Consider the following 16953-nt stretch of genomic DNA (forward strand, 5'->3'; position numbering starts at 1 on the left):
TGGTATAAATCCCACTTGATCATGGTGAATTATTTTTTTGATTTGTTGCTGAATTCTATTGACTAGAATTTCGTTGAGGATTTTTGCATCAATGTTAATGACGGATATTGGTCTGTAATTTTCTTTTTTTGTGGTGTCTTTACCTGGTTTTGGGATCAGGGTTATGCTGGCTTCATAGAATGAATGAGTTTGGAGTATTCCATGCTTTTCTATGCTCTGAAATACCTTCAGTAGTAGTGGCGTTAACTCTTCTCTGAAAGTTTGGTAGAATTCTCCAGTGAAGCCATCCGGGCCACAGCTTTTTTTTTTTGTCAGGAGTTTTTAAATTACCTTTTCCATCTCTTCTTTTGTTATGGGTTTATTTAGTTGTTCTACCTCTGTTTGTGTTAGTTTAGGTAGATAATGAGTTTCTAGAAATCTGTCCATTTCCTCTAGGTTTTCAAATTTGTCAGAGTACAATTTTTCATAGTATTCTGTTATGATTCTTTTCATTTCAGTTGGGTCTGTTGTGATATCACCCAACTCATTGCTTATACAGGTTATCTGCTTCCTCTCCTGTTTTTCTTCTGTCAGTTTCGCCAATGGTTTATCAATTTTGTTGATCTTTTCAAAGAACCAGCTTTTGGTCTTGTTAACTCTTTCAACTATTTTTCTGTTCTCTATTTCATTTAATTCTTCTCTAATTCTTATTATTTCCTTTCTTCTGGCACCTGAGGGCTTCTTTTGTTGCTCTCTTTCTGCTTGTTCCAGTTGTAGGGTTAATGTTTTGATTATGGCCCTTTTCTTCTTTCTAGATGTGTGCATTTATTGCTATAAAGTGACTTCTGAGCACTGCTTTTGCTGTGTCCCAAAGGTTCTGGTAGGATGTGTTTTCATTCTCATTTGAGTCTATGTATTTCTTTATTTCATCCTTAGTTTCTTCTATAACTCAGTAGTTTTTGAGCAAGGCGTTGTTCAGTTTCCATGTGTCTGATTTTTTTCCCTTGCTTTTTCTGTTGTTAATTTCTACTTTTATGGCTTTATGGTCAGATAAGATGCTTTGTAATATTTCGAAGCTTTGGATTTTGTTCAGGCTTGCTTTATGGCCTAACATGTGGTCCATTCTGGAGAATGTTCCATGTGCATTGGAAAAGAAAGTATACTTGGCTGCTGTTGGGTGGAATGTTCAGTATACATCTATGAGATCAAGTTCGATGACAGTAGCATTAAGCTCTTTTGTGTCTTTGATGAGCTTCTTTCTGGATGTTCTGTCCTTCACTAAAAGTGGTTTGTTGAAGTCTCCTACTACTATTGTGGAGCTGTCCATCTCTCTTATCAGTGCTGTTAGAGCCTGTTTTATGTATTTTGGAGGCCTGTTGTTGGGTGCAGAAATATTTATTATAGTTATGTCCTCCTGGTGTATTGACCCTTTAATCATTATAGTGTCCTTTCTTATCCTTTGAGGTGGATTTTACTTTAAAGTCTATTTTGTCAGAGATTAATATTGCCACTGTTGCTCTTTTTTGAGTGCTGTTTGCTTGATATATTTTATTCCATCCTTTGAGTTTTAGTTTGTGTCTTTAAGTCTAAGGTGTGTCTCCTGTAGGCAGCATACAGATGGATCATGTATTTTATCCAGTCTGCCACTCTCTGTCTCTTTATTGGTGCATTTAGTCCATTTACATTCAGTGCAATTATTGATAGGTATGAGTTTAGTGCTGTCATTTTGATGTCTTTTTTTGTGTGTTGTTCACAGTTTCTTTGTTCCATTTAATTATCTGTGCTGAGTTGTTTTGCTTTATATATTTTCTTTTCATCCTTTTCATTGTTGTTGATTTTGCATTTCCTGAGTCTTTATATTTTTCTAGTTTATTTTGACTTGTAGAATTGTTTCCTTTGTGGTTACCTTAATATTTACCCCTATTTTTCTAAGTTTATACCAGTCTTTTATTTCTTCTTATCACCTTGACTTCCTCTCCATATGAAAAATCTATGTCTACATTTTTTAAGTCCCTCTTTTTTGTTTTAATGTTGTCATATTAAACATATGACAACATATTGGCATGTTTCCCTATTTTCAGTGTTTTAGCTTTGATTTACCTTTGGGACTTCCCTATATGGGTAGATACCTGGTTGCTCTGTCCTGTGTTCTAGTCTTGGGTTGTTATCTGTTACCGATCTTCTAACCGGAGGACTCCCTTTAGTATTTCTTATAATTTTGGTTTGGTTTTTGCAAATTCCCTAAACTTCTGTTTATCTCAAAATGCCCTAATTTTGCCATCATATTTGAAAGACAGTTTTGTTGTATATATAATTCTTGGCTGGCAGTTTTTTTCCTTCAAGGCTTTATATATGTCATCTCATTGCCTTCCTGCCTGCGTGGTTTCTGCTGAGCAGTCCGAGCTTATTCTTATTGACTCTCTTTTGTAGATGACTTTTTGTTTATCCCTAGCCACTCTTAAAATTCTCTATCTTTGGTTTTGGCAAGTTTGATTATAATATGTCTTGGTGACTTTCTTTTGTAATCTACCTTATGTGGGGTTCGAGAAGCATCTTGGATAGATATCTTGTCATCTTTCACAGTATCAGGGAAGTTTTCTGCCAACAAAGCTTTAACAATTCTCTCTGTATTTTCTGTTATCCTCCCCAGTTCTGGTACTCCAATTACTCATAGGTTATTCCTCTTGATAGAGTCCCACATAATTCTTAGGGTTTCTTCATTTTTTTAAATCCTTTTACCTGATTTTTCCTCAAATAAGTTGGTGTCAAGTGCTTTATCTTCAATCTCACTAATTCTGACTTCCACTGCCTCAATTCTGCTCCTATGACTTCCTATTGAGTTGTCTAATTCTGAAATTTTATTGTTAATCTTCTGGATTTCTGATTGCTGTCTCTCTATGGATTCTTGCAGCCTGTTAAATTTGTCATTATGCTCTTCTCTAATTTTTTTAATTTACCCTATTGCATGTTCTGCCTTTTGCTTAATTTCCTTCCTAATTTCTTGAAGAGTTCTGTATACTAATCTTTTGTATTTTGCCTCCTATAATTTCAAGAAAATATCTAGATTCTTTATTTTGGGAGCTTGCTGAAGCCATCATGGATTGCCTCTTTATGTGATTTGATATTGACTGTTGTCTCCGAGACATCAATAAGTTATCATATTTATTTATGTTTGCTTACTGTGTCCTAGCGTCTTGTTTTGATATGCCCAAATAAGCTGCTCGGATGAGCTAATTTGATTATTGGTACCTTTGAAGCTCTAAAGTCCTGTGACCAGGTGGTTGGATCAGTTACTAGGTACGTGAGCTCAGGAGTCCGCCCACTCCTCCTGTATGGATTCAGCTCAGGTGCCCAGGTAGATAGCCAGCAAGTGTGTGGTGTAGTCTCTCACCTACAGTCCTAGACAGGCATGGGTGATTGGTGTAGGCACAGGCATCTGGCTGCAGTGGGGGGACACACTCTGAGCAAGGCAGGGGGCTGACGGCCGCCCCCAAGTGTCCAGGAGGAAGGCATGTCCCTGTTCCCTAGAGTGTGTAGGTCAGTGGGTTTTGCAGCTGGACTATGAGCACCTAATGCTGTTGGCTGTAAGGACTGGGTGGCATATCTTATTCATGGGCCCCTATCACAGATGGCTACGTGGCGTGGGTGGGTCCTCCAGTCCTCAGACCCCTGATGTAGATACACGAAGACCCTGCTCAACAGGTAGAGCAGTAACAAATGTCAAGAACCTGTCACTTCACAGCTGAAACAGCTGAAGTTAGAGTTCCAGTATACACCCTGTTGTACTGCGGTAGTGAGGGCCTACACTGTTGAGATGGGCCCACACAAGTCTATGCAGGGGGAAAGGCAAAGTCCGTGGATTCCTTATGCCTGTGCCTTGGCAAAGGAGCTGTGCCTATCCTGGGTTCTTGGCTTAGGGGAGCCGGGAGTTTATTTTTTTCCCATTTGTTAATTTGTTTACTCTCCAAGGCAGGGAGAATGGCTGCAGGCGTGTGATGGATCCTCCTTCTGGCCCAGGGGACTCTGCAACTGGTAAAGCTGGTCCGGGACCCAGTGCAGAGCAGGGAGTGGGGAGGTAAATGGGGGTGTTTTTGATCCACACGGTAGGCTGAATGTAATTACTTATCTTTCCCTGATCGAGGGTTGCTTCTCACTGGTTCTGAGTGGCCATGTAGACTCTCTGGCACTGGGTCTCTCCCGGTGCGGAAAACGCACCTCCCGACCACCACCGCTTGCCTGCCTCACTGCTCACCCCCGAGGTGATCAGTCCTGAAGGGCTCAGGCTCCCACCAAATCAGGTCTGGCAACTCCTTGCAGCTTCTGAACTGTCTCTCTCCCCCCTGCCACTCAGTCCGGTTCCTCAACTCTGCCTTTGATGTTCAGAGCTCCTAGACTGCCTTATGTAATTGAATCACTTGTTTTTTCGGGTCTTTGTTGTAAGAGGGTCCATTAGAAGCGTCTCACTACTCTGCCATCTTGGCCCCGCCTCGAGTCCCACAAATATTTTATTGCAAAGGTTCATTACTTAAACACTCATGGACAATTTTTGCAAGGGGTATTTCATTTAAAGATTCTGCTCGTTAATGAAATTGGCTGGAATAAGCTACTAACAGCAATTATACCACTTATGCTACTCATGGTTTTAAATCATAACTATGGTAACTTTTCCTCTGCTCTGCATGTATTTGAAATAATAATGAATTAAGGATCTCCCAGACTCAGAATTATTGTCAATAACAATAGACGGCTAAGAATTCCTTGCTTATAGCAACACATATGGTTTTAAAAGTAATGACAAACCCAACAGAGGAAAAAGAAGTCAGGAATAGGAGGAGGATATGGAATGTGTGGCTAACTACCTCCATGAACACCTGCCCCCTTTGCCATGAGACCAGAAGAACTGGATAGTGGCTGGCTACCATTACTGAACATTTTGATCAAAGATTCTATATAAGAATCCTGATCAAAAGGGGGAAAATAGAGAATATAATTTCCAATTCTCATGGAATCTAGCCTTTCTGGCACCATGGAAGCTGGATGAACTCTTGAAACTACTGTCCTGAGATAATCTTTAAACCTTAAATCAAAAATATTCCCTGAAGTCCTCTTAAAACCAAACAACAGTTTATCTTAACTAGTAAAGAATGTCTGCCTTGAGCATTGTGCTCTTTTAAGATCTATCTATGTGGGATTAAACTGACAACAGCAACTTGAAAGGTCAGACAGGAACTTTAGGAGGCAGTGAGTTTATGTTAATGGGAGAGGAACAACTCAGAAAACGAGGATGAGAAAGGCTGCTCAACTTGAAGAATGCAACCAATGCCACTGAATTGTACATGTAGAAAATGTTGAATTGGTGTATGTTCTGCTGTGCATATTCTCAAGAACAAAATACAATAAATTATAAAAAAGTAATGAGAAACCCAAGTACACAAAATTAATGCCTTATATAAACAATTTTTCCCTGACCTATAAGATAAGGCACAAAATGAACACAATGAATTAGCTACACGTTTAGTGAAGAGAGCCTAAATATACTTCATATTTATTAAATATACTCATATTCACCAACTTATCTTATATGAAAACATTTTATCCTCATAGATGGCCCATGTGTAGCAAAGGTTAACTCAGTAGCCCGGGCTGTTCTTGCACATTCCAAAATGTCTTTAACCTTTAAGCCCTTGAAATATCCTGCCTGAAAAGAGTGTCTTTGTATACCTGAGACCTTGGTACACTTCAGATAGTTTATGCTAACAGTGTGATTTATGCTGAACACATCTTTTTGTTCACCTGGGGCCCTGGGCCACACTGTATCCATTTTACCTTTTGGGGGAATCCATATACTAGCTACTGAGTAGCTAAGGTCTATCACACAGGCAGTCCATGCCTATGTGACTGACCTCCTATAAAAACTCTAAACACCAAAGCTTGGGTAAGCTTCTCTGGCTGGCAACATTTGCACATGTTGTCACTTATTTTGCTGGGAGAATTAAGTGCTGTTGGCTTCTCCCAGACTCCATCCTAAGCACCTTTTTCCTTTGCAGATCCTAATTTGTATCCTTTCATTGTAATAATCTGTAACCAAGAGTACAACAGTTTTTCTGCGTTCTGCATGTTCTTCTAGTAAATCATTTAACGTGAGGGTGGTCTTGGGGACCCCCAACACAACCTATAATAGTTAATGAGATTTCTTCTAATTTCAAGGTTTGATGTCAGCAACTTTATCTCCAAAGAGGCAGAGATAGTACTACATACTCACAGGAATGCCTTCTAGTATGTAGATTCCCCTTCACATCAGCTAAAAGTTGCTGACCAGATGTAGGAAGGTATTTCTGCTGAAAGAAACAAGGGCTGCCCCACTGCCACCAGATCCTTCCTTTTCTTCGGTGAGGAGACAGGTAATTTTCAAGAAGTCTGTAAAATGGAATTTCTGGTGCCTTCTCTTAAGTCGCCATTACTGACCCACATTGTTGTTGTTAGTTGCTGTTGAGTACATTCTGACTCATGGAGACCCATGTGCTACAGAGTAGAACATACTCCACAGGATTTTCTTGGCTGTAATCTTAACAGAAGCAGATCACCAGGCAGGCCTTTTCTTCTGCAGTACCGCGGGGTAGGTTTGAGCTGCCACCCTTTAGGTTAGCAGTGAAACACAAACCATTTGTACCACCTAGGGACCTTACTGACCCATAGTTGAGGAGAAAAGAACTTATAAAATTCTTCTACCCTTAGATTAATTTTGCACTTTTTTGGTTAAAAATGTGTCAGGGCTCCCCAAAAACACCTTCAAGTTTAAGGACTCACTAGAAGGACTCAAAGAACCCAGAAAAGGTATTATATTCATAGTTATAGTTCATTACAGCAAAAGGACAGTTAAATCAGCAAGGGGAAAAAACGTGCATAGGGTGGAATCCAGGAGAAACCAGGCATGAGCTTCCAGTTGTCCTCTCCCATTGGAGTCACACAGAAGCACTTAACTCTTCCAGCAGTGATATGTGCCACAATACGTGCAAATGTTGCAAACTAGGGAAGCTCACATGAGCCTTGGTGTGCAGGGTTTTTACCGGGAGCCAGTCATGTAGGTATGGAAAGTCCACATGACTGACTTTAGTTACTCAGTAGTTAGTATATGGATTTCCCCCAAGAGGTTAAACTGATACAGTGTGGCTCAGGGCCACAGGTGAGCAAAAAGAAGTGTTCATCATAAATCACACTGTTAGCATAAACTATCTGACCAGGCCCAAGGTCTCAGGTATACAAAGACAATCTTATTAGCCAGAACTAGTCATGGACCAGTCCTTTCTTTGGAACATGTAGGGTCTGAGCACCTAAGTCTGCTGAGTTAACCCTTTACTACACAAAGGGTTTAGTTCCTGAAAGAATCTGTGCATTAAAGTATCATCGAGAATTATAGCATTCAAGAGCTTTTGGCTTATCAGATCAAAACATCCCAACTGTGTTGGTCAGTGACAATTACAACACTGTATAAGGTCTCTCAATTTCCTAGCCAGCCTAGGCTTTCTCTTTCTCTTATGGAAGCTCGTAACTGTTGCTAGTTTCTAAGAAAATTAGCAAACATGATACTCAAGTATGGAATTACCTACCACCCGTGTAAGAATGAGATTTTAATTGATCTCACTCCTAAATCAGTAAAAGTATCACACGATTATAATGGTTTCCATTCTGAATCACAGGCCTAAAACGTTAATTAAAAAGCCTTTAACGAATAAATTGCACTACCATGAGCTCATCAAATTAAATGATTTAGGATTCCCTATCTTAAAGTTTAAATGTAGAAGGGTAAATGGTGACACTTTTCCTAGGAATATCAGGTAGGTTAACCTGTGTCCAAGTGTTTTTCATGCACAGTCCCAGGAGCTATACCAGGCATTGTTTTACAGTTCATTATTGTCCACATTACCTAACATGCTATTTTCAGACATTAACAGTAGTAACAGGAGAATGTTAAAGCCTCTATCTTGAGAAAATCTTATAGGTAGTGGTTGAGAGCAAAACTATGCAGTCAGACTCCCTGGGATTGAGGCTCAATCCCAACATCTACTGGCTCTGTGACCTTGGGCAAGTTTCTTACCTTCTGTCCCTCAATTTCTTCTTTTGTAAAATGGGAATAATTATAACATCTTTCCCGGAGCCTTTCTTTCCTTTCTTTCTTTTTTTTAACATAGGGATTAAATAAATTCCTATCTGTAAAAAACTTAGAATTCCGTCTGGCATATCATAGAAACTATATAAGTGATGGCTATTGGCTATTATCATCACCACCAGAGTTCAAGGAACTCAGAACATTTAGCTTACATTAGCGTGTTAATTTGCATCTTACCCCAAATGGTAGAAGGAAGAGCAGTATTATCCTCTTGACTGACAGGCACTTTATCGGATTCCACTATAACACAGCTGCCTCACTGGTTTCATTTGCAAAATGGTGATGCTAATAACCTATCTCATAAGGCTGGGTGGGGATTAAATAAGATAACTGTTCAGAAGTTCTGTTTTGTGGTATTACCACAAAGGATATATTGAAAACACTGAGCTCTGCCAGAATGATTGGGATTTCAAAGTTACCTGGTTCCAAATATTCAAGCACTTCTGCAAGGTAGATATCAATACACTTCAAGGTATGAACCCCAAAGGTGCTAGAAGAGCAAATCAGTAAAAAAAAAAAAAAAATTGTCCCCTTCTTTCACATTCCCTGGTTAGGATACATTTCTTCAAAATAGTCAATGTGTGGAGGCTGGAGTATGTCAAGGGCAGAGAGTACCTGAGAAAAGGGGGGGAAAAAAAAGTCAAATTTAGAGAACTAAAAAGGAAACAAAATGTAACATCATAAATACAAGTAAATACTACTAACTCTTCAATGATTTAAGGTTTGGTTACAATTGCCCACTGAAATTAACTGACTTTATCCATCAAGAAACTCAGAGTACTAAGCATTAAGACAATTCTACCTAAACCAAAATGAGAGAGGCAACTGGATTATATCACATGCACAAAAGGAAGTGTTGGAAAGAAATGCACTATTTTTAACAATCAGTGTTGCTATAAGAGAATGAGGAGCCATATCTACCATTCCTTCATTTATTCCTCTGTTCAATGAACGTTTACTCAAGTGCTTTCTACCCTGGCAGGCACTGTGGTAGGCTCTATGGTTATACTGAGGAACAAAACAGATATCACTGCTATTCTCATGCATAGGGGAAAGGCAGGCATCAAACCAGGAGTGCCTGGTGGATTCGAACTGTTGACCTTTTGGTTAGCAGCCAAACTCTTAGCCACTACATCACCTGGGTTTCCAATGAGTAGGCAATATAAATGTATCGAGGCAAGAAAGAACCAGGCAGATTCTAGAAACATAAAAACCAGCACTTATGCAACATAGCAGGTGGGAGTAAACAGCCTGGGATAAAATAGGAGAGGAAGATAGGGGATATAACATACTAAAATCTTTTTAAATTACGTTAAACATTTTGAATTTTATTTCAAATACAATACAAGAAGTCACCAGGGTGGTAAAAAAAGACCTTAAGGCACCTGAAATTCAGTCCTTTATAAAAGCAGCATACTATCATTGCAACTTCTGCCACTGAAACATAACAAATAGGCCTACTTCCCTTACCAGCTGTCCAGCTACTCTTTTTTAAGTCCCATCTATTGTGTAAAATCTAAGAATTTGAACCTATCTTGCTAATGAGAAATACCAGCCTTAAGGGACATGGAAGAAGTTATAACAGGAAATAAACTATGTGGTACAAGTTCAGATTTTCTGATCTTTAACTTAGTATCTCCCTGCTACTCACAGCTTTTAAAGTTGTTTGTTTTTTTTTTTTAAATGGAAAATTTCAAACATACAATAGCGGACAGAATGGTATAAAGAATATCTTTGTACTCAATAGCTGTATTAACAGTCATCCGTGCGTGGCCATTCTGTTTCATCTATACTCTTTACCTATACAATTTTGAAGCAACCCAATTTATCATTTCATCCATACATATTTCAGTAAATATTTTTAGAAGATAAAAACTTTAACAAAAATACAATGATCAAATCTAAAATTTTAATATATTTTTTAACCAAATATCCAGGGTTCAAATTTCCAATTGTCTTATGATTTTCAAGTTTGTTAGTTTAAGAAACCTAGTTCATTTTTAAAGGTTATTCTTATTTCAGTCAAGAACTCATTTTAAAATTTTAAATTAAACTGTTCTATAATTAAAGAGCCTTCACTTACATTAAAACCAGCTAAACAGAGATTTTAAGATAGTTCAGATGTTTTATGAGAAATGTCTATCTTCTGAATTAAAATGTTTATACTTAGAATTTTAGTATAAACAGAAAATAATAGATTTTCCACCCTTTTCAAAGAATAATTTTTATCACATGAAAGATAAATTATTTCTATATTTTTTAAGCTATATGCCAGTATCATGAATCTACATATATTTATTTTTCATTATGTGACAGAACAATTTTTAACATGAATATCTGACGCTTGAGGGAGACAGTTAGAAATTAGTATTTTACTTGACATCTTTCGGACTCTAAACTCTGTATCTGAACAACATACATCCTGTCTTGGGGGAAAACAGAATGCAATGAGTGACAGCGTCCATTAGACAAAGCTATTTTACACTTCAAATCTATCTGCTATAATTAGAGGTTATCTAGAGGAAAGTGACAACCATACATTTTAAACCTTGATAAAGAAGAATGAGGTTTTCCTACTCCATATTTGATGAGGGCTTTTTTTGTAGAAAAGCCATACAAAACATGGCTAGGCATTTGCACTACAGCATTTAGCTGTGATTGTTAGCTTCAGAGGTACAATATTTAAAATTCTGCCTGTATTTTTTAAATGCCTTTTGTTTTATCCTCTTACTCTTTCCACCCCAAATATCTATCGAGGGTGGTATTCCACAGTGCTCCAGGTGACAAAAGTGGTATTTAGGACCAGTAGGAATGATCCAGGAGTCTCAGAAGTGATGTAAATAAGTGAGAAGGAACAGTAGCAGTTTCAAACTCCAGACTTCATGCCTGACTCTCCACTTAAGTAGTCTGAGTTCCTATATAACCCACTACTATTTGTGGGAATAAAGTGTGAAACTAGCCTTATGGTGTAAATAGAAGGACACTTGTAAAGATTTCTAAACAGTCAGAGTATCCCAAAATATCACCAGCTCTTCAAAGATCTTTAAAAAAAAAAAACAAAAAAAAACATTAAGCAGACTTGTCTAATTAAAAAATGAACTAAAGCTACATCCTTCAATGACAGTTATTACCAGTGTCTTGGCACATTTTTCAAATCTATTAAGAACTGGACAAAAGGTCACTATGAATGGAAAAATCTGGAAACCATATACAACTGTGTGGGTCATAACAAATTATGTGATGAGAGCTGAACAACATGATGAACAGAAAAAACACCCCCCCACCCAAAAAAGAACTCCAAAGGTCATTATGGTAGCTGCTTTTTAGGATTTTAACTACCATGATGTTAAGATTCACTATAAACTGGTTACATTATTAGCAAATGGCTTAGCTTCAGTTAGCCCTTAAAAAAAAAAAAAAATTTACTGCTGTTAATAACTCAGTTGTAAATATAACAAGAAATTCAACTATTTATTTATAAAACATACATTTACTGAGTTTCTAATCTGCCAAGAAACAAGGATTCAAAGACAAGAATAAGGCACAAGGAATTTAGTTAAGTCCCAAAGGAGTCCTGGTGTCACAATGGTTAAGTGCTTGGCTACTAACCGAAAGATTGGCAGCTAGAACCCACCCAGCACTTCTGTGGCAGAAAGACCTGGCAATCTGCTCCTGTAAAGATTATGGCCTAGAAAACCTTATGGGGCAGCTCTACTCTGTTGCTAGGGGTCACTATGAGTCAGAATCAACTCGACAGCACCCAGCAACAATTCAATAAAGGAGCTAGGGAACCTCCCTCTGCAACATTCTCTCACTGCCAATAGATTCTAAGTTGTTTAAGGTAGAGACTATGTTATTACTTTTTTTTTTTTTAAACAGAGTTGTAACATGGTAAAGTACAGAAATCCTAAGCATAAAATTTGATGAGTTTTTACTTTAACACCTGTACACAAAGACACACATCCCTAGTCCTACTTCTGTAATCACAACACAGATGAAGAAATACAACATTTCCAACACCCCAGAAGGTCCCCTTATCCCTTTCCAGTCAAAACTCATGCCTGTTCAGAAGTTACAACTATTCTCACTTCGATGACTACAGATTACTTTTGCCTGTCCTTAAACTTTATACAACTTGACAATAAAGCGTGGAGCCTTTTGCACATGGCTTCTTTTATTTACTGTTATGCCTGAGAGAGTCATCCACAATGCTGTGTGGATCAGTGGTTCATCCTTTTCCTTGATGTTCAATATGTGTAGTATTATCTTGTATTATATGAATAGAATATACCACACTGTATTTATCCAGAGTGATGCTGGCAGACATTAGGCTGTTTCCACTTTCTAGCTATTATGAATAAAGCTGCTATGAACATTCTTGCTCAACTTTAGGTGGACATATGCATTCATTTCTTCTGAGTGTATTCCAAAGAGCAGAAACCTTGTCCTTTGGCAGGTGTATATTTAGCTTTAACAGAAATTGCTGGTTTTCCTAAGCAGTTTTACAAATTTAGGCTCCAATCAGCAATAGTAGAGTTTCAGTTGCTCTATATTCTCGCCAACACTTGGCACTGTCAGTCTTTTTAATTACAGCCATTCTGGCAGGTTTATAGTGGTATCTCATTGTAGTTTAAATTTACATTTCTCTGACAACTAATGACTTTGTACACTTTTTTAATATGCTTCTCAGCCATTTGGTTATCTTCTGTAAAATTCCTAATTAAGTTACTGATGGGTAAAAAATCGTTATTTGTAGAAGCTCTTCACAGGATGTATGATGTTTAAATACAGAAGTTACAGTCTGAAGAACATCAAGTAAAAACACTGATTGCATCTAACTGTCTTCCTCAAACATCAAATACTTATTTTAAAATTTGTTCTAATACATAATATATCCTGAAAACAAGTCTTTTGTTAGAAATATGTCTGAGGTCTGTCTTTTCATTCTCTTAATGGTAACTTTTTGATGAACAGTTCTTAATATTAATGATGTCCAATTTAACATTTTTTAAAATGATTAATGCTTCACTTGTCCATTTAAGTCTTTGCTTATCTTGAAGTTATAAAATATATTCCTATGTTTTATTCTAGAAGCTTTATTATTTTACTTTTCACATTTAGGCCTAATGATCCATTTTTAATTCATCGATGTGTATGGTGTCAGGTAGGGGTTGAGGCACATTTTTTTGTCCATATGAATATCTAATAGACTCAGAACTGTTTATTGAAATGGCCACCCATTCCTCACTGAATTGCAGTAGTGTCTCTCTTGTAAATCAAGTGAACATATATATGCATGTCAGTTTATAGACTATTCTGTTCCATTAATCTATCTGTCTCTGCTTGTGCTGCCTCAGTTACCGTAGCTTTATATATCTCGATATCCCGATAATGTGAATTTCCAAGTCTGTACAACTTCTTGAAGATTATCTAGGCTAACTTGTATCTTTTGATTTTAATATAAATTTTAGAATAAGTTTGTCAATTTCCATGCACACATACATACAAAACCATGCTGGGATTTTGACTTGGATTGCATTGAATATACAGCTCACAACAGGCATAGTAACAGCATTGAGTCTTCCAATTCATGAACATGACAGGCTATTATTTTATATGCATCAAGAATCTGCCCAGTACCACAAACTTTAGGCACACAACAAACAAAATCAAATCCATTGGAAAGCAACCTGCCTCTACAGTATCCTTCGCTTTTCACACTGCATACCAGAACTATTAGTATTACTGATGTCTGCAGCTCAACAGCATGTCTGCATTCAGAAAAGGGTACTATTGGTGCCAAATTGGTATGATTTTTTACTACTTATGAATCGCTTTTGACTGTGTGGATCATAACAAATTAAAGATAATACCGCGAAGAATGGGAATTCCAGAACACTTAATTGTGCTCATGTGGAACCTGCATGTAGATCAAGAGGCAGTCTTCAAACAGAACAAGGGGATACTGCATGGTTTAAGTAAGGAAATGTGTGTGTCAAGGTTGTATCCTTTCACCGTACTTATTCAATCTGTATGCTGAACAAATAATCCGAGAAGCTGAACTATATGAAGAAGAATGTGGCATCAGGATTGGAGGAAGACTCATTAGCAACCTTTGATGTGCAGATGACACAACCTCGCTTGCTGAAAGTGAAGAGGACTTGAAGCACTTGCTGATGAATATCAAAGACAACAGTCTTCAGTATGAATTACACCTCAACATAAAGAAAACAAAAATCCTCACAACTGGACCAATAAGCAACATCATGATAACAGGAGAAAAGATTGGTATTTCATTTTATTTGGATCCACAATCAATGCCCATGGAAGCAGCAGTCAAGAAATGAAATGATGTTGTGCACTGGGCAAATCTGCTGCAAAAGGCTGCTTTAAAGGGTTGAAAAGCAAAGACGTCACTTTGAAGACTAAGGTGTACCCTGACCCAAGCCATGGTATTTTCAATCACCTCATATGCATGCAAAAGCTGGATAATGAATAAGAAGGACAAAGAAGAACGGAAGCCTTTGAATTATGGTGTTGAGGAAGAATACTGAATATACCTTGGACTGCCAGAAGAAGGAACAGATCTGTCTTGGAAGAAGTACAGCCAGAGCGCTCCTCAGAAGCAAGGATGGCGAGACTTTGTCTCACATATTTTGGTTGTGTTATCAGGAGGGACAGTCCCTGGAGAAGGACATTATGCTTGAAAAAGAGGAAGCCCCTCAATGAGATGGACTGACAGAGTGGCTGCAGCAATGAGCTCAAGCATAACAACGATTGCGAGGATGGTGCAGGACCGGGCAGTGTTTCATTTTGTTGTACACAGGGTCACTTTATGAGTTGAAACTGACTTGATGGCACCTAACAACAACTTACAAACCAAAAGAGGCCTTGTCTGAGTTAGGTGAGACTATACAAAGGAAAATGAATAATCTTTCTTTGCCTCCATTACCTCCTCCTTGCCTCATTGCAGCCCTCTCTAGGAGTACACAAGAGCTAAAATATTGGAAAAAGTAACCCCAAAAGGGCGATCACAGACTCTGAGATTTCTTTTTCGTGTCACTCTCATTCATTTACTTAGTCACTCATTCACTCTTCAAATAGACTGACTACTCATTGTGCGCTTAGTGCTATTGACTAAGGACAAGAAAAAGCCCAAGACCTGTATTGCAGGGACTCTTAAGCAAGAATCCGTGGACCCTAACGGTGTTCTGAGTGGGCTTTAGAGGATTAGTAAAGCTTAAAATGATGTGAAAGTTGTGTGTGCATTTTCCCAAGAGAGGATTCATAACTTTCATTAGATTCTCAAAGGATCTGATGAAAAAAAACTCAAACATCACTTTCCCATGCTGATCATTTAGCAATTATGTGTGTATGGGCACGCATACACAAGTGTAGATGAGTGAGGTAGAGAGAGCAGAATCTAACTAGACACTAGCGATAAGCCTAAAAGACCCAATCTCTAGAAAGTTAAACCCATTTCTGTTTCCCTAAGTTACTGTATCAAACTGAATCTATTGTTTAAGATGATGCAGTAGCTACTTGCAGGGCTCTGTAGCTATTCTCTGACATATAAAAACTATCCAAATTAAAATCCAACCTTCCTACAATGGTCAGATTAATCTTTCAAAATGCCATTTTCATCATGGCATTCCTTTCTTCTATTCATTCAAGTCTTAATATCAAAAGGTTCATCTTAAGTTTCACCTTCTCCATATCTAAAGTGTCTTTGAGCTTTTAAGTCTACAATTTGGCTGCCAGCATTTACCTGAAAATCTTAAAAAAAAAAATATACCGATACCTCGGCCCCAGCGATTACAATTTAGTAGATCTGTGGTGGGACTCATGAAGCTGTGTTTTTAAGCTCCTCTGGTGATTCTAATATACTTGTAGGTTTGCCTGTCCTGCTCTTTTCTATGCACACAAGAGACTGTCCTGTAGTAATGTTTAACCATACAGGCAGGCCTCTCACAGCACCTTTATCACATTTAGCATATTACTAAAATCATTTAAACTCCTTGAGGGTAGAGACCCCTAGAAGCTAGTGGAATTTAGGCATATTGGTTGTGTATGATAAATGTTTACTTAATTAATGAATATGGGCTGTGGAGCTGGACAGATTTGGCTCTAAACTCCTTGTACCTTGACCTCAGGCAAGAGTTAATTAACTCTAAGCCTCAGTTTCCTCTTCTATAAAGCAGGTATACCAAGCCCTATCTGACAAGATGTTTAAGGATTAAATTAATATATAGGTGGCGCAGTGGCTAAAGAGCTCGGCTGCTGACCAAAAGGTCAGCAGTTCAAGTTTACCAGCTGCTCCTTGGAAACCCTATGGGGCAGTTCTACTCTGTCCTGCAGGGTTGCTATGAGTTGGAATCAACTCGATGGCAATGGGTTTTTTATAAAGCATCTAGCATACTTCGTGTCCACCTCCCTCAAAAAGGATCACGTTTTGAACTTTTTTCTATGCTTCACACAACCTTCACTGTGCTCTGTACACAGGAAACAAATAACATCTGTTGCCTTAACTGCATTGAATACCAGTTCCCTCATAGACTGGCATTCCATACATACCAGGTATGCTGGCTCTGAGATGCTCTTGGAGACAGATCTCAAAACATTTTGTATACGATAATGGTGACATGTCACCTCAGCTCCAACTAGCTGCTTTACTTTTGAACATTTGAATACTCCCATAGAAGTCACAGGCACTCTCTTATGATAGAGCTCAGGTGCTCCAAACAGTGGTTGCTGTGTTTTAATAGGTGTAATTTTCAAGAATTCAGTTTGTTTCTTTTCTTATACTA

The 16953-nt window shown here is 38.0% G+C and overlaps 1 protein-coding gene across 3 annotated transcripts in view; it reads right to left on the bottom strand.

The window, feature by feature from the left end:
- The window catches only part of NLK (nemo like kinase), a 191780-nt gene that overhangs the window by 71223 nt on the left and 103604 nt on the right, over nucleotides 1–16953 (bottom strand). For all 3 annotated transcript variants that reach the window (XR_002825451.1, XR_001121533.2, XM_004385384.3), the window contains exon 3: nucleotides 8706–8761. Coding sequence is in view for 1 of the 3 variants with exons in the window: in XM_004385384.3 (XP_004385441.1) it covers nucleotides 8706–8761 (56 nt within the window). In the remaining 2 variants the exon portion in view is untranslated. The remainder of the gene's footprint in view (nucleotides 1–8705; nucleotides 8762–16953) is intronic.

This window comes from Trichechus manatus, unplaced genomic scaffold (genome assembly GCF_000243295.1).
Source record: "Trichechus manatus latirostris isolate Lorelei unplaced genomic scaffold, TriManLat1.0 scaffold00138, whole genome shotgun sequence".
In the NCBI taxonomy this organism is placed as follows: domain Eukaryota; kingdom Metazoa; phylum Chordata; class Mammalia; order Sirenia; family Trichechidae; genus Trichechus; species Trichechus manatus.